This window comes from Belonocnema kinseyi, chromosome 8, assembly GCF_010883055.1.
Source record: "Belonocnema kinseyi isolate 2016_QV_RU_SX_M_011 chromosome 8, B_treatae_v1, whole genome shotgun sequence".
Lineage (NCBI taxonomy): Eukaryota > Metazoa > Arthropoda > Insecta > Hymenoptera > Cynipidae > Belonocnema > Belonocnema kinseyi.
The window spans coordinates 95874804-95893243 of NC_046664.1; the positions used below are offsets into that span (position 1 = coordinate 95874804).

Sequence of the window (18440 nt, forward strand, 5' to 3'; positions counted from 1 at the left end):
AAATCTTTGTAAATCAATCAAAAATCAACATTTTAAGCCAAACAACGCACGATATGAAAAAAGTATGGAGAAGAAAACATTAATTTTTGAAAGCCATACAAGATTAACATAAAATTTTTTTGGATTTTGTTAGAAAATCGAAAATTCAAATTTTGATTACACAAAAAATAATCGAAAAGCAAATATTTCATTTTGTGGTCAAATTATACAGGATGCGAAAAAAGATTAATTAACCAAAATTGTGATCCCAAAAAAGATCTATATTTCGTTAAGAATCGCTTCTTGATAGGAAGCGTAGTTTTTTTATTCGTGAAAAAGAACATCTAAGAGATCTTTTTGATAAAGCTTTTTTTCGAGCACTCCAAATGCAAAGAATAAATATCCGAGCGCAAGATTAATAGAAAGCGTGCACTAGGCACGCTCAAACTTGCGAGCGAAAGTAGCCACGCGCGTAGTGCGCGATGAGAATGAGTCCGTCGGGCGGGCACATTTTTAATCTTAAAACTATAAATATTTCATTTTCTTATATGACCAAATCATAGTAAACATTACATTTTTCTACGTGATACGTTGTTCAGTTTTCTTGTTGAAACTTGGGAACGGTATAAGTAGAACTGATGCAAACAAAATTAAGTAACTGAATATGTATTGCTTTTGTGTCAAAGTACCAGCAACGATTTGTCATTTATTTTTAATAAAAGAGTAAGTTACAAATTGATTATATTAGTATAACGTTATAACAAACAAACCATGTATGTAAATTATAGGTAATATAAATATTGAACAACATTAACTTCTAAAAGTTATTAATTATTTTTAAAAAAGTATTGAAATTTGTTTAAGAAACGCATGCATCAGATTTTTCGGTCATTTAAAAAATGTAAAAATCAACACTGATTCTGTTTTCAGAGTTTCATTTTACTGAAACTCGATTCTGCAGATTTTCTGTTAGAGTTGTATTTCTTATCACAGCAGTCCTTCAATTTTTCACAAATGGCTTTAGTACCAGAGTCTAAGTCACGACATGCAAAGGCTTTTTTGAGAAAATCGTTTCGTAGAAAATCGTATACATTACTCTTACCTCCAAGTACGCATTCATGACACTGAAAAAGTGAAGATTTCAAATATAATTCCGTATTGATAATATCATAAAAGTAGTATATTTTAACCCTCTGGCGGACATTTTTTGGCATCCCGTTCTTGGCACACTGGGTGTCTAACCACTCAGAACTTATTTCAGAGATAAAAACTGTTTAAAATACAGTACAAAATACAGTAAAATTTTAATTTAAATAAATTTCCGAAAATTGCATTTTCAATGGGTATTTCCTTAAAGTTATGTGAAATTTCAAAAATCATAGCGATTTATAAACTATACACTTTCAGCTATAAGGCAGTCCTGATAGTTTTTATGTCATAGAAAAAGTATACTTATTTTTCAATCGGAAAATTGTGAATAGATACTCACAACGTGCTTCAAAAATGCTCTAACTCCAATAGATGCAGACTACTGAGTAGGGTTTCATTCCTGAAAAGTAGGCCCTATTTCCCCCCTAATTTTGCGACCCCTACCCCAATCCCCTCTTCATATCTTTTTCACAGTTTTCACTTTTGCACTACCTCTGGGTGGCTGCACACCCAGGTCACCATCAGAGGGTTAAATAAATTGAAATATTTGATTTTAACCAACCTGGTACAATCTATTATTCGGATATTTTTCGAAAGCTTGCAAATAATATTTTGCCGCACCTGGTAAATCATTATCACAGAAATAACTGCAGGCGGCAATTTGCAACAAAATATCAAGGTCTCTGTCTTCGAAAGTGGCATAAGTCTTAAACATTTCTTCCAAGTATTGGACGAAGTCAAATCCATCTCGCAATTTAGCTTTGCATTTTAGATAGGACATTGCTGCTCCATAATTTTTTTCTTTATGAGCTTTTAGAAAATACTCTGCAGCCTCCTGAATAGCCATAAATATAATAATAAAATAATTACCAATAACAATTTAAAGATAAAATTAATAAGAAAAATTAGATTTTTAACCCTTAGTGGCCACATATGGGTCTACGGGACCCAGAGCTCTTTTGTAATGAAAATTTAAGTACCTCAAAGCAAAGGGTGCAGGTCCATTGCAACATTCGTCGATAGTTGAAGAGTTTAACTACGCTTTAGGACGTTTAGCATGACACTGGGGCTATTAGTTTATTTTTAGCAGCTTTTTAAAAATTGAGTTGGGTCCACTGGACCCAAGTATGGTCAGTACGTTTTTTGTGATTTTAGAGTCGATTTTTATTTGAGCGTATACTGACTTCAGATTGAATAATAGTCTAGAAAGTATATTTGTCAATGTCAAAATTTGTTTAAAAGAGTTTAATGGAGTAACGAGATACGATTTCACGCAGTGCTGTTTGCCAAGAGCACAGCGTCTTCATGTGTAATGATTGCAGTAACGTACAATAAAAGGAATTTCACTTTATTTCGTCTTAATTTCATGCCTACTATGTTTAGTTTCAAGAATTCATCAATATTTTGTAAAATTATTGTTTATAACAAGTAATACAATAGAGTATTTTGACAAAAACGCATAATTTATTTTTTCGCTTTTGGCCGTAATTTATTTTGACCCTTAATATCGAAAATTAAAAAAGTTATGAATTTAAAATAAATAGTATTTTTTTCTACTTTTTGGATTTCAACATTTTTTAAAGTATATTAAAATGTAATTTTTGGCAGTACGACCTGCATGATCTTTGAAAGTTACTTCTTGAGAAGTTCTGAAAAAATTTTCAAGTAAAAATATTCAATAGTTTTTTTTTAGCGATTTTTGTCGCCTGGGTCCCTTGGACCCAAGTGTGGTCAGTCTGTTACTCCACAGACGTGTGGTCACTAAGGGTTAATCTGAACTTGAATATGCTGAAATTTAAATATTTGTGTAATTGAATCCAAATTTCAATATTTGCATATTCGTGAGTTATAAACAAAATAAATAATTGCATACGTACTTTGTAATTACAAAGAGTTTCCAAATATATTCCTTTATAATGCAAGAACATACAATCATTAGGGAATCTTTCCTCAACATAATCAAGGCATTCCTTTGCCATTTTCAACTCTCTCTGTCGGATGAACCCAAGAGCTAAGCGTAATCGTACAGCGCAACTTTCTGGTTTTGTATTAAATATTTTCTTGTATATTGATAAAGCTTTGGACAAGTTTCGTTTCTCTTTGTGACATTGGGCAAAAAATATTCCATAAATCGGTTTTGAGGATAATTCATATGCTTTTTCAAAGGCCTTTTCTTCGTTTACTGAGGGCTTAGACACACACTGTGCAATTCGCCTTTGGCGTCTCCAATTTTTTGCAAACATAAAATGCCAAACAGCAAAGTTTGGATTATCTTTAATCGCTAATTCAGCGAAATGGATAGCCCTTCCGATCCCTAAATTACCAGCATCTTTATACTTGGACCATGCCAGGCACTTGCATCCATTCAATGTACTTCTGTCTTTTGCACTGGCTTTATAGTTAACGTCAAGCGTGCTTTCTAAAATCTGTTTAACTTCTTCCAAATGACCTGCTTCCAATTCCACGTAACACTTTGTACCCTTAAAAATATTATCTAGTACATTCAAAGAAATATGATCTGCATGCCTAAAATGGAAGGAGTGTAGTTATTGTATTATTCTTAAATTGTTATATGATAATGAATATTCTCAGCGAGGACTGTTTTTGAATTTCAGCGAAACTAGTTATAACACTCATTTTATTGTCATTCAAATGTCTTGATTAAAATATTGGTATATTAATAATAATAATAATAATAATAATAATAATAATATAGTATTACTCGGCTTTAACATAGTCCCAAAATTCTTCTGCAGATACGATGCATTTATTTGCTTCAGTCAAGTAATTTTTTACAACGCTTTCATAAGCGTGTACTAATAAACGCATCCATTTCAATATTGGGACGGATTCTTCATCATCGTGGGTTTTTGTCTCTTCATGATTTTTTACAACTTCATCTATTTTGTTCATTCCCCATGTAAATGGACATTCGAGATTTTTCAGTTTTTCGCGAGTTTTGTTTGAACCTGCCATTCTTTTTATTTTTTAGAAAAGTAGTCTGAAAATATCAATTAACGGACATTATTATGATAATTATGTCACTGGTCTTTTTTATGTCGCTTGGTAGTGAACTTGTAGTAACTTGTTACGAGTAACTAAGTTACTAAAAAAATACGTTATTTGTAACTTTTAGGGTAACTTATTTACTTTTTTATAGTAACTTGTAACGTAACTTAGTTACGATTTTTGCAGTAACTTGTAACTTAATTTTAGTTACTTTACAGTTACTTTGTGTTTTTTGTATATCTTTTTGTATGGTCAATTTACATTTTTTTTCTAATAAAAAATGAAGAGATTACACACTCGGATTTGAAAGTCGCGCGATTTTAGAATGTTCGGGTTTCCGTATTCTTGGGCCAATCAAAAATCTGTATGGAAATGACTCAACCACTCAACCAAGTTATATATTACTGTTCACTTGATATAATAATGATAAATAATTTTATTAATCTTGTATTATTTATTTTTTAAAATTAAAAATTAAGGAACAGGAAAAAGTAACTTTTTAGGTAACTTGAAGTTACTTTATCTAGTAATTGTAACTAGTTACAGTTACAAGTAACGTAACTGTAACTAGTTACTTTTCTTCCTTAAGTAACGTAACTTTAACTAGTTACTAAAAAGAAAGTAACTTACCCAACACTGATTTTAAATGGCCGATTTAACTTTTCGACATCTAAATTTATTTGTTTTAAAATACTTATCAAAATTAAAAGTTAAAAATCAATTTTTGTTATTCAAAACTATTAAAGTAGGTTTGCCACTGATTTTAGAAACAAATTCAAACGTCATGTCTACTACGGAGCGGCGCGGTTCAGCAGGACAAATAAAACTGTTTGTAGACAAATTAATTTTCAAATCACAATCATTCCAGACATTTGTGAGAAAATAAATACATACTATTTTCTCTACAAACGATCTTACATTTCCCTGTAATTATGGTTTGATAATTATTTAAACAAACTTATTTAAAAAATTAGTTCTTCGGCTATGTCTCAAAAAATATGTAGAGTTAATTTTTTCAACATAATTAACTGTAAATAACTAAATTTTAGTCGCTGTTATAACCCTTGGGCAATGACTGGCAAGTATTATTGTTATCAACAATTTGATAAATACAGTTTTCTCGTCGTATTACCTTATTCTTATAAACTAAAGATCAATTTTTCTTGTTGGAATCAACTACCAATGATTCAATGCCATCACACTTGGACAATCGATAATAATGTAATAAGACATTGTTAAAAAAAATTGCTGTTGTTAACATTATAATAATTAATAAAGCAAGTATCGTTTTCAACCAAATAATGATCATCAATATCAAGGCAAATAGTCAATTGATACAACGAATCTTGCGCGTTTCTTCGAATCTTTTTCCCGTTAATTACTGACCAAACATTGCTAATCCCCAAGAAATCATTTTCATCCACTTATTTGTATATAAAAAATCCAATACATTTTTAAACTAAAAAAAAAATTTAATTTTTTTATCTTGATGCGTATTTTAAAACAAGTAAATTCAGATGTCGAAAAGTTAAATCGGTCAGTTAGAACCCAAGATACATCATTTGAAAAAGAAAATTTGTCCAAAAACTAAAGTCCCAATCGCCCCCATTTATTCGAATTTTTGAAAAATATTTGGTAGTATGTTTTTTATCACCAAGCAATGATATATCCTAAATTACAGCCAAATCCAACAAAGTTTCAAATTTAAATTCTTTATGCAATTTTCATTTTCATTACAAGTTTGTTTTATGCTTTACATAAATTGTTCAGAATTAAACAATGTCCTATTTATAGTCTTAATAATTGAAAACAATTTGACATTCAAAATATTTCAAGAATGATTTCATTGAAACTTTATAAATCAGAGAATTTCGCATTAACGCAGATTTGTATAAAATTGTATAATTCTTAATATTTTCCATTCGGAAATTTAAATGCTTTAAGTTGTAGCACAATTTTTACTCGAAATGTTTAGTTATTAGGCTGGCCCAAAAAATTACATTTGAGAAATTTCAACGAGCACGTTGACCAAATCGTTCTCTTAGGCAAATAAATTTACCCATGTTTTTTGATTTGCAAAAAAAAAAAAAATATTTTTACCGTTACTCTGGGGCTTCAAAGTTTCCTGACGTAAAAAAGAGAAGTCCTAATCTCAGCTACAGGTTCGACACGGAGAGCAGTTATGGATTTATTAACTTATTATTGTTCTGCCATTCTACTCATTGGCAGTGACAGAATTTTGGGACCCAATAAATATGGTGCACAATGAGAGGCCCGACTAAGGGTCAACTTTTTTTGCAGCCATTCGCCTTAAGTCCCTTAAGCCGGTGTTCTACTTAAATGTGTCATTTTACATCAGCTTTTCTTACTCATTTCTCAATTAAATAAAAAGTTTAATCATTTTGTTCTTCTAGAAATCTGTTCTCAATAGTTTAAAAAATGTTTCTTCTAAATACCAAGTTACACAAGTATATCCGAGGTTTACAATGAGCCTCCAAATATTGCCATTTTATGCGATTTTTGATATGTCTAAGACTTTTGCAAAACATTTCTGAGATATAAAAATTCGATAAATGAAATATTCACTGATAAGAGATCAAGCATATAAAATTTCAAATAAATTAATTACAATTTTTTGAACAAAATCGAAGAGGTAAAAATGGGAAACATATTACAAGTGAATGACTGCCACCAATTTTTTCTGTCATTTTTTTCTTCATTTTCCAGGAATCGAACGAAGGGTCGCGGTCACGGTAAATTACGTCTCGTCGTCGTTCACGCCGGAGGGTCTGAACCTTTTTACTCGAATTTCCAATACATTAAATTTCAATTTTATTTTTAATTGAGAAAGTGAATCAAATTTACCTGCAAATTGAAGCTGTCATAAAAGTTTTAAAAAGGAGGAAAAATTTGGAAAATTTGGAATGAAAATTCATTAACAAAAAAAAGAAAAACGACTGTCGCCAAAATCTTTTTCTTCGTTCTTATCGTTCTCCTTTATCTTGTACAAACTTTGAGTAAAGATTAAAAAATAATTTACCTAAGTTGCTGGAAAGGTTTTGTGTTGGTTTTATTAAAAATGTTTAATACTTGTAAATGAAGAGCGGATTGAAGCTACTGTGACGTTAGTTCATCTGTTTAATAGAAGCTTTCAAACTTCAAAGCTTTCATACACAAATTTTTAAATATAGGCGATTGAAGAGTTTAAACAATTCCAGTAGAGAGGCGTTGAAATTGGAAACTAAATTGAATATTTCTAATTAAAGCTTTCTAAAATTAGCCACATTTAAACGTTTATTTAATTAAAAAAGTACGATTGAACGTGAACATTGATTAGACCATATTTTCTCAAGTGAAAAAATAAATTCACATTTATTTTCACAGTTCAAAATGAAAAAATATTTCGATTTTTAGAATGCAAAATCAAATTATTTTAAAGATACGTTCAAAATACAAACTAATTTTGAATGAGAAATTTTTTATTCGAAGAATGTTCCAAAAAGTTCAACATTCTAAGCTCAGTTAAAAAAATGTTAATTGGAAAATTGAATAATCTCTTCAATATTTAATATTATCAATTTTTAAATTTTGAACTTATATGGTAAGTGCCAAATGCTCCATTTTTCCCTATTATAAGTTTAAATTTTGCAATTAAAATTGAACTGGTTGAAAAAATTTTTTAAATAGTTAATTTCTGAATGATTATAAGTACTGAAAGTAATCAAAATTTTATAAGGGGTTAGGTACAAAAAAAGTCTTATTGATAAAACACTTGGCCACTAATTTTTTTTCAGATTTAGATGAATCTCGGATTTTGAAATTTTAGAACTGAAATTTTTTCCATTTTGGATGATAAGAATGAAGGTAAATTAATTTTTTTATTTTACAAAAATGTTTCTGCTCAAATTTTACGTGAGGTCCTAATTTTTTAATTTAATAAATATATAGATTTCTAAAAGTTCAGAAGCTTTTACTCTAAAATATTCAATTTAATTTTCAATTTTAATTAGTCAAATTTCAATCGTTTCGAATTAAAATGTACTGAAATTCACAGTTTTTCCATTTAAAATCATTGAATTTTAAATTCTTTTAATTAGAAGTAATACAATTTCCATCCATTTAAAATTTAAATGATTTATTTATGAAAATTCTAATCAGAAAATGATCCATTCTTCAGATTTTTAAATTCTCCTGTATTGCAATTTAAATATAAAATCATTTTATGTAAACGCCCTGAATTTCAACTTCTTTCTAAAGAAATTGTTAAAATTTAAACATTTCAGTTTGAAACTATAAAATTTTTTCAATTTCAAATGATTCAATTTTAAACGAATCTGTTCAAAAATAATACACAAAATATAGCAATGCTATAGTAATAATACATATAATAATTGTTTTTTTTTATGACACGCGATTCCTTCTGAAAAATATTTAGTGGCCCTAAAAAGAACCTTCTTATTTTGACATGTTTGACGAATAAGAATGTTTCGTCGTAAAAGCATTTGGTGGCCCTGAAAAGGGCCATTTGGTTTTTCATTATGTGATGGTGGTTATTAAGGAGTAAATTCAGTGCATCCTGGTCAGGAGTGTAAGTTGTCACTGCAAGCCGCATTACATCATTCAAATTCCCGTCATCAATGCTCGATGTGGTCTTAGATTTTATGTTGTTCATTAAAGAAAACATGGATTCGCAACAGCAAGTAGTTCCATTCTTAGATAATATTCTCTGCAAGACGGTAATCAGATTTGGATATTCCGAAGATTCCAGGTGCCTCCAAAAATCTTCACATTTCGTTCCAGTCCACGAAGCAGTAGATAAGCGAATCATCTCGTTGACCGCTTTGTTCTCATCGATCTGAAAGAGCTTTGACATTTGAGAACACAATTCTTCCATATACGGCACTTCCAAGTCCATTAGCGGGTTCGTCAAATAATTGCAAATGGGCTTGACAATGTCAAAATCTTGAAACCTTTTTTCAAAATCTTTTTTTAATTCTTTTAGAATTTGAAGATATCGATGTTCAACTTCAGGAGATAGTATTATGCTTTGCTGTTCCATTGTATGTTGAAAATTTTTAAACTCTTCTTCGGTGAATGCCCTGCGTTGGATAATGCTAATCCACCTGTCAATTTTCTTTTTTAACTGGTTAATCCATTGTAGACAAGTCCACACTGCAACATGCTGCGATTGCAACGTTTTATTCAAGATGTTCATTTCTTTTAAAACATCTGCAAGCATGCTGAATCGTACAACTCGTCGCAGTGTTCGTCGCGAGATTCTAGAAACGCTATTATTTCCGGAAGAAGTTTAAAAAATCTAAACACAACTTCACCAGCACTCAATCACTTTACTCCGTTCAATAACAATAAGTCCGCGAATACGGTTGAAGCATTCTCAAGCAAAAGCTTAAACAGTCGGTGCTGTCATGCACGCGCGCGAATTGAGTTTATCACTTTTTTCACTACTTCAAACACGGTTTTTATATTTAAAGTTTTCCCACAAAATACTTCTTGGTGTTATTATGCAATGGAAAGATAAAAAACGTGGAAAGTCTGGGTCACGTAAACATTGTCCACTGAATCCTGTAATTTTTCCTGTCATTGACGGAGCATCGTCTGTCGTTACCGCGACCAGTTTCTCCAGTGGCACTTCGTGTGCTAGGATTGAATTTTTTTTCGAAAGATAAACATCCAATCCAGTTGTTTTCCTCGTTAATGGAATCAGCTCTAGCAGCTCTTCCTGAACACTGCCATTTTCAAGTACGAAGCGAATCATCACAACTAACTGAGCAGTATCAGTCTTATCTGTCGATTCGTCTAAATGAATTGAAAAACGAACACATTTTTTGAGGTCAATATTAAGTTGTTCGTGAACATGATCTGCCATAACATTCACTTTTCTCGTGATTGTAGCAGGAGAAAGACGCGTGTTTTGCACAATGTTCATAAAATCTCTTCGGTTATCCTCACCTGGAAACCACCTAGTAGCTGCTTGAATAATGACAGTTTTGATGAAATCACCGTCTGTGAAAGGTTTCATAGCTTTCGCAATTTGGAAGGAAATATCAAACGACGCTAAAGTACAATCATGTGGATTAGTACTCACAATGTCTTCATTTTTTACCTTACAAGAGCGTTGAGAATATTCAGCTTTCAGTTGTTGTAACTTTTCTGCGCGCAGTGCACTTCCCAAAGGGTGCGAATGATCAACATCAGCGTGGCAGGTATCAAAATGCCTTTTCAGATTTCGCTTCTAATTCATCGAAATCCTTTTTCCACAAAGCAGGCAGTAACATGTTTCTTTATCTATTCCAATCGGAAATATCTTTATTTCCCACTCGTTTGAAAAACTATAAGTTCTTTCTCGTTTCTCAGTCTTCTTTAATCGTTTTTCCGGAATTCCCGCCTTGATACTATCTTCAAAAACTGAGGATAAATTGGAACTGGAACTATTACACTCCGTGTTTTCACTTTACAGCAATTAAAGGAAACTTTAAAAAATTAACCGTGGTCTCGTAGGGTAGTTGACTAGTTATCGAAATAAAACTGCACTTCGAAAACGACACTGCCAGGCTGAATTCTCTCGCAAAATTGTTTACTGCAGTACCTTCAAAGTTGGATATCCTTTATCTTGCTATCTTGGGTCTCAAGATATGGCACGACTCAGCTTTGAAGAGCTTGACAGCTTAAAGTGCTAAGTGGAAAATCTCTTTTCGAAAGTTGAAGACAAAAACAATTATCGCAGAGCTGCCGATAAGCGGATTATGCGTACCCCGTTGTGTCCAGGTGCTTTTCTTTCAGTTTGAGTTAAAATAAGAGATGAAATATGCAATTTTCGAAAGTGTGCTCAAATTAACTCGGGTTAAAAAATGTAAAACTAGGAAAAGTGCTTAAATGTTTTTTAATTCATATTGGTTATAATTTATTATCAAAAAAGAATTATGAAGCATAATTTAAATTCCAGTTGGAACAATTTTTATTAGTAAAATAAAAATGTCGCAAAATATTTCGTTCATTTGGAAGTTTAGAACTGCAGGTATATGGTTGAAAACAGGAGTCAAGGTAACAAAAAAGAAACTAGTTTTTTCTACTTTTCTCAAAAACAATTTATTTTAGAAAAAATATGCTCATGACTGAAAATTAGGCTGGATCAATGAGAACAAATTTCATATCTTACGAATGCCTTAGCATTGAACGCTTTCCTGTTGGGTTCCATACAACGTGTATAAAATTTGAAATGTATAGAATAATGTACAAGGCACTTAAAAGGGAAAACATTAAAGCTGTAAAAATTAAAAGTAATTTTTTGACCACATAGAAAAACTTTTTCATGTTGAAAATATGCTTGCGAAAAAATAAATTCCTGCTGTGCTGAACAAATGCTTAATAATTTGTAGAGCTTTCAGACATAAGTAACATTCACGAATTTTTTATTACTTAAGAGATAATATTTTTTATTCTATTTCGACTCTGTACATCCGCATGATATTAATCGACTCATTTAAAATTTTATATACACGTTGCAAGGGGCCGAACAAGGGAATCTTACAGTCCTAAAGCATTTTCAATTTATACAATTTGTTTTTTTCTTCGATCCGCCCTACTGAAAGTAGAACCATTTTTATAATTCTTATGCTTCACATTCAAAAGTATTTAATTTGGTCAATTTAAATTCAAAACTTGATTTTTAGTTTCCAAAATTATTAAATTTGAAACATCATTATTTATTAATCTTAATAATTAAATCATTTTTAATTGTAATTCTATAAATTAAAGGATTTTAATTGGCAAATCTTCGAAATTTTTCATTTTTAAATATTAAAAATCAAAATTTTCCAGAAAAAGTTCCAAACTACAGACCATTCAAATTTACATCTTCAAAATTCAAGTCTTTTTTAATCCAATATTTCTTTATTAGATTTAAAATTTTTGCTGGATAACTCTACGAAATTGTACTCTCTAAATATGAATCAGTGAAAAATTCACTGATTGAAATAGTAGTTAGACCTTTCACTGATTAATCAGTTATTTCGGACTTATTCACTTATCAGTTCAGTAACATCAAAGTAAATCATGTGAAGCGTAACTTCTAAATATTTGAGTTGAGCATTATTGTTACTCTTTTACTTAAGCAACAAGAATTCCTTAATGAAATACATTTTTTAATTTTCGGGATGTAAGTCTGCCGAATTAACAGTAGGATAAACATACTCTAACTCGTGTAGAAAGTACTTAACGTGTTTGTACATGACAGTCCGATCTTAAAATTAAAGTAATATGTGAGGTTGTTTATCATTAAAAGGCATTGGAACTTTTCACCTTTTTTAATGTTTGATCATATTTATGGATTTTAAGTTTTTGCTATGATTCTTTGATTGACTGTACTAAAATATTATTTTGTTATGATTGCTAAATTGACATGGTGCAGTGCTGCCAACCCTGAAAAGTAGTTATTTCACTGAATCAATAAGTAACCTTTTCTGATTGTCAGTGACCCATTTCTAGCTATTTGTATCAGTGACATTTCACTCACAATCAGTGAAATTTCACTGATTCATATTTAGAGAGTAGACCATTGAGTCATAAATCTATTCAAATTTATGAATTCTTCATTTTTTAAACTCTCCATTAAAAATTCTTTAATTTTTATGATTTAATATCAAATTTTCTTCTTTTTAGAACAGTTAGAATTGAAAACTTGGCTTTTGATTTCCGAAATCATCAAAAGTCAACAATTTGAATTTATGAATCTTTAAATTTCAAGAGATTTCATTTGTACTTTTTTGAAATTTAAATTGTCAATCTTTTAAATTAAAGAGTTTTATTTTTTATTTTGAAAATTTAGAATTACAAATTAGGTAAGTTCATTTTTAAAATCATTAAAATATAAGGATTTCAGTTTAAATATCTTCAAGATCAAGCAGTTGTCGATTGTAACTCTTGCACAATACATATCGTTCAATTGTCATTATTTTAAAATTCAAGAGTTCTTGGTTTTGATGATTTGCAATAAAAAATCCTTTAATTTAAGTTACTTACTTTCAAAATTTCTTCTCTTTGGAAGCATAAAATCTTACATTAAAATGAAATATGCAAGTTACTGAAAGTCAATTGAAATTGAATTTAAATTAAAATTTAATTAAAGAAGAGGTAGATATTTTAATAGTCATTCAAATTTATGATTAGTTATTGTATTTGATATGACTTTTAATTGAAACATTCATTTCATTTTGATAATTACGCCTAATAATAATTATATTCAATAATAACAATAATAATTATTATTTTTCAGTAGTATTACATAAAATTATACTCACTGATTAAATTAAATTAAATGAGAACAATAATGAATTAAAATTGTCCCTGTGCAATAGGACCAAAATCGTTTACAACAAACATATATGGATAAAGAAATCTGCTTTAGAATAAAAAATACTTGTCATTGAAATCTATACTTCATATTTTAATTACAAAAATTTATTTTAATCTTAATACGCTCACGTTCTATTTAAATTGAATTTTTATAGTTTAAGTAAACTAGAATTTGAGTTGTAGAATTTTACAATTGTCCATTTAAATTTGTCTTGTTCTTATTATTTCATTCATGAAATAATGAAATATGCCACATTTTTATATAAAAATATTTTTATTTTCGGTAATTATTATAAAACTTGCAATAAAATATAATAATTGCTTAATTCTTCCACCTTTTAAGCATTATATTAATTTTTCTTATTAATTTTGTAACTACCTATTAATCACTAAGTATTAATAGACAACATAGTCATATTATAGCTATAGCTTATTTCAATAAATATTTATTAAAGAAATTTGAACAATATCATCCAAACATTTCATTCATTATACATTGTATCAATTGTGTAAAATATATAAATATTATTCAATAAAACGTTTATATTATTAAATCAAACGCAGATATATTTTTTTCTAATTGTATTTCATTTTTGGAAAGGATAATGTCTTCCAAGCCCGGCGCGGCGGGAGGTATAATGACCGTGAAGGGCTAGAAAGCAGTCGAACGACAAGATTTATTAGGGCCAGTTTGACCTAGTCTTTTGACTGCACTGGCAGCCAATGCAGCCAATGGCTGCCCTTTGGGGAGCCCTGGCCTAAGTGAACGATTTGGTCAACGTACCCGTTGAAATTTCTCAAATTTCATTTTTTGGGCCACCCTATTAGTTATATTATGCTACAAATTCTAAGTTTTGGGAAGAAGTAAATAAAAATGCTTTAACATTTAACTGCATTAGAGTTAAGTTATTTACTATATTGTATAAACATGAATATTATGAATATTAAAATTGTCAAAATTATATTCATGCTGACTGAAAATAACTGTATTATTAAATAAATTTGGATTTAGAATTTAAATATTAAACTGTTTGTCTTTTTCAATTTAAGTCATTTAAAATTGTACAATTTTCAATAAAAATCCTTGATATCTAAATAACTATAAAATAGGAAAGTTTAAAAAAGGAATTTCATATTAAGAAAATCCAAAATGATTTGTTTTTAATTTAAATAATTCTGAATTGTATAATTAAAAAAAAAAACACATTTTAATACATAAACGACTGTAAATTCAGAACACTCAAAATTGCATTTTAAAATTTAAACATTAGAGATTCTCTTTTTTGCATGAATTGTTCAAAATTTAAAATTTTTTAAGTAAAATCCTTATACGTATAATAATTAGAATGATTGCAAGGTTGAAAACGTTTAAAGAATAAAATAAATGAAACTTTATGAATTAGTAAATTTCAAATCAACACAGCGTTTAAATTTAAAAAATTTATCATTATTTTCAATTTAAGGGCATGTGATACTTAGAAAATTGTCGATTTTACTAGTTTTAGATTCCCCCGGCTTTTTTCCTAGGATAAGAAATATTTTACCTTCAAAATTTGGGAAATGATAGCGAACATGCTAACGGACGTCCCCGCACACTTTTTTGTGTGTTTTTTTATCCAAATTTTTTTGATATTGCTAACAACGTGCGTGTGTATTTCGAGGTTATGTGTGTTACAATTCACCCGAGCGTTGCTTCCAAACTACACAATATTGTTGGCTGGAAACTTTGGACTTGCAAATAAACATAGTAAATAATCTCCCGGAACACCTTGTTTGCAGCCAATCAAAAAAGTTTATTTCAACAATAATTTTCAAATTATCGGAAAGGCAGAGATGAAAAACGACGTAACCTTAAAATAATGCATATGCATACAATTTTTATTTAGTACAATCATTTTTTTGTCATTATCCCTGAAAAAAAAATCTCAGGACGTCCGTTATGATATTTTATAGCATTTCCGAATTCAGTTTTTAAAAATTTTCATTTTTGTGAAAAAAGCCGGGGACACTGTAAGTATAACATGCCCTTAAATTTCAAATCGCGCAAACCAGTATATTTTTAGTACAAAAAACGCTTTAAATTGTGAAACCTTTAGAGTTATCAGTTAAAAATTTTAAATAAAACTTTCTAGCAGGGAACCCTCAAACTCGAGACCCTCATTTCTATTCGAAACTTCACGCTAAAATTGAGAATTATGAAATAAAATAATGAATGTTTAGTATTCGTTAGCTTAATATTGTTAAATAAAATATTCAATGCAATTGTAATTCTTTATACTCACAATTTAAATCCCCTAAAAATTGTTTTGTTTATGATTCAATTCAAAACATAATTTGAAAATTAAATTAAGAAGTAGCAAAAAATTCACGTAGCCTTGAGTTTCTGTTACCTAATATTAAAAAGATAATTTTAAAATCCATAACAAATTTTTCAATATTAAAAGTTTAAAAAACTGTTAAATGGACTTAAATAATTAATGATATTGTTATATATAACAGATCCAACAAAATATATTTACAATTTTTTAGGATCTGTTAATACCAATACAAAGAATTTCCCCCTTAAATTGCGATAGCGTTTTTCAAAACTTTTCTATTAAAAATTAAAAATTACTCTTTAGTTTGAAATTATTTTCGAATAATTTAATTTTAAAAGTTTATAATTTTTAAAAATTTACATTTTGAGGTAAAAAAGACGAAAAATTTATTTTTTATCTTAGTCAAATTTGTGGCATCAACTTTAATTTTTTAGCTGTAATAAAAATGTTAAATTCTACAATTTAGGTAGCTTTGACTTTGAAACATTCAATGTACTTTAGTGGTATCAAGTTAAAAATAATTTTTGTCTAAAAGCGCTAATGCAAGTTCAATTCCTTTGAATTTTAAGCAACTAATTTTAAAAGTTTTTAATTTTTCCTATTTTCGAAATTTAATTCTGAAATAATTTTATTTACAGATTCTCGATTTGACAAAAACTCTTAAATTTTGACTGCCTAGAATTGATTTTTTAACACTTATTTTTATTATTATTAATATTTTTTAAATTATTTAGTATTATTAATGTCGAAAACATTTATTTGTAAACAATTATCGGCAATTGCTTAGTTCAAATACTTTAAATAAAACACTTTGTATTTGACACGCTCAGAGCAAAAGCGAACTAAAAAAAAAAAAGTTGCGGAAAAGAGAAGTAAAAACACACGAGAGCAAAAATGACCTAAGAATTAGCCGAGAGGTAAAACGACACAAGAATGAAGGGAGAAGATTCCCCCCACTTTGCTGCTGCGAAGACCAGCCTCGTGTAAAGCCGAAAATGCGCGAACATGAACCGAGCTCGCCCGACTTCACAAATGACGATCTAATCAGCTGCTCCCAGAGCTGCCAGACCGAGTCTAAGATTTATTCCCACCGTATGTCTTCTATTAATATTTCTATCTACATTTGAAAGAAATTACAGAAACTGGCAATTTTGATGTTTTGCGTGATTCTTTATTTCATGCATGAGTCGATTTTGAGGTTATGTTTTTCAGGTGTATATAATATGAATATTATTACTATTTTACATATATATTATTAATGTTAATGTTATAATTATAAAATTTTATATTCATATTAATGACTGGTTGACTATCTTTTAATAGAAATTGTTCAACTCTCAACTAAAACAATTAGTTTTATGCAAAAAAAAGTAAATTTGAAATAAAATACGTTAATTTGAAAAAAATTTGTTTCAATTTTTAACAAAAAGTTCAATTTTCATCCAAAAAGATGAATTATAAACTAAAAAAAAGCATTTTTAATAAAATACATGAATTTTACACAAAAAAAAAATATTTTCCACCAAGCCTAATTTTCTATACAAAAAATTAATGTTTAATTATTGTTAAATGTTCGACAAAAAGGATTAATTTTCTTGTGGTTAAAAAAATTTTTTTTCAAAGAAAAGCAAAAATAATTTTGTACAAAATAGTTAAAAATCCACAAATATTTAAAAATCCTTTAGAATCTCTTGAAATTTTTTAAAGCTCTTGAAAATTCCTTGCAATTTTAAAAATACCCTAAAATATTTTCAAATCCTTTAAAATGTTATACTAAATTATTAAAATCAATGAAAAATTCCTTGGAATCTATTATCATTTGGAACATTTTTAAATACATATTGCAATTCCTTCCAAATATTTTGACATACCTTGAACTTTTTTAAAAATATTTTTAAAGTACTTTTGAATTTTTTCAAATAACCCTTCTAAAAAATTTTAATTTTTTGAAATTCGAATCAAATCCTTCAATTTTCAATGAAAAGAGAAATCAATTTTCAACTAGAAAAGATAAATTTTTAACAAAAATTTATACAATTAAATTCTCAGTTAAGTTTTTGTTCAGGTCAAAAACAATCATATTCTCAACAAAATAGTTGGATGATCAATAAAAAAAATTATTTTTTAACGTCAAATATAAATTTTAGACCATAAATGAAACAATTAAATTTTCAATTTAAAAAATCAGTTTTTAAAATTGATCTTTTTTTGGTAAAAATTTATTCTTCTTGTTTAAAGTTCATTTATTTTAATTAAGAATTCATTTCGTTCGTTAAAAATCCACCTTTTTAGTAAAAATTCTTTTCTGTTGATATAATATGATTTGTTTAGATAAAGATTAAACATTCCATTTTCCGTTAAAAATTTATCACTTTAGTACAAAATTCAATTACATGGTGAAAATATTTTCCTCTTCGTAACAAATGTAATGATTCTATGGTACCTCAGGATTTTAAAACCAGAATAAATTTGAGGAGCAGCTGATTAGATCATCATTCGTGAAGTCGGGCGAGCTCGGTTCATGTTCGCGCATTTTCGGCTTTACACGAGGCTGGTCTTCGCAGCAGCAAAGTGGGGGAAATCTTCTCCCTTCATTCTTGTGTCGTTTTACCT

General features: G+C 28.9%; 3 protein-coding genes across 6 annotated transcripts in view; all 3 read right to left on the reverse strand.

Annotated features, from left to right (window-relative positions):
- Positions 1 to 633: 633 nt before the first annotated feature.
- LOC117178002 (interferon-induced protein with tetratricopeptide repeats 2-like) overlaps positions 634 to 18440 on the reverse strand; it is a 23310-nt gene continuing 5503 nt past the window's right edge. For all 4 annotated transcript variants that reach the window (XM_033369169.1, XM_033369171.1, XM_033369170.1 and 1 more), the window contains 4 exons: positions 3851 to 4129; positions 3006 to 3654; positions 1691 to 1963; positions 634 to 1103 (listed from right to left, as the gene is read on the reverse strand). In XM_033369169.1, coding sequence (XP_033225060.1) covers positions 906 to 1103; positions 1691 to 1963; positions 3006 to 3654; positions 3851 to 4104 — 1374 coding nt within the window. In that variant the 5' untranslated portion in view covers positions 4105 to 4129 and the 3' untranslated portion in view covers positions 634 to 905. The remainder of the gene's footprint in view (positions 1104 to 1690; positions 1964 to 3005; positions 3655 to 3850; positions 4130 to 18440) is intronic.
- LOC117178613 lies at positions 8462 to 9376 on the reverse strand. Its single transcript, XM_033370036.1, has 2 exons — positions 8589 to 9376; positions 8462 to 8471 (listed from the first exon to the last, which is right to left on the reverse strand). Exons 1-2 carry the CDS (start codon positions 9374 to 9376, stop codon positions 8462 to 8464), a joined length of 798 nt encoding a protein of 265 aa, XP_033225927.1.
- On the reverse strand, positions 9605 to 10177 carry LOC117178614 (protein FAM200A-like). Its single transcript, XM_033370037.1, has one exon. It carries the CDS (start codon positions 10175 to 10177, stop codon positions 9605 to 9607), a length of 573 nt encoding a protein of 190 aa, XP_033225928.1.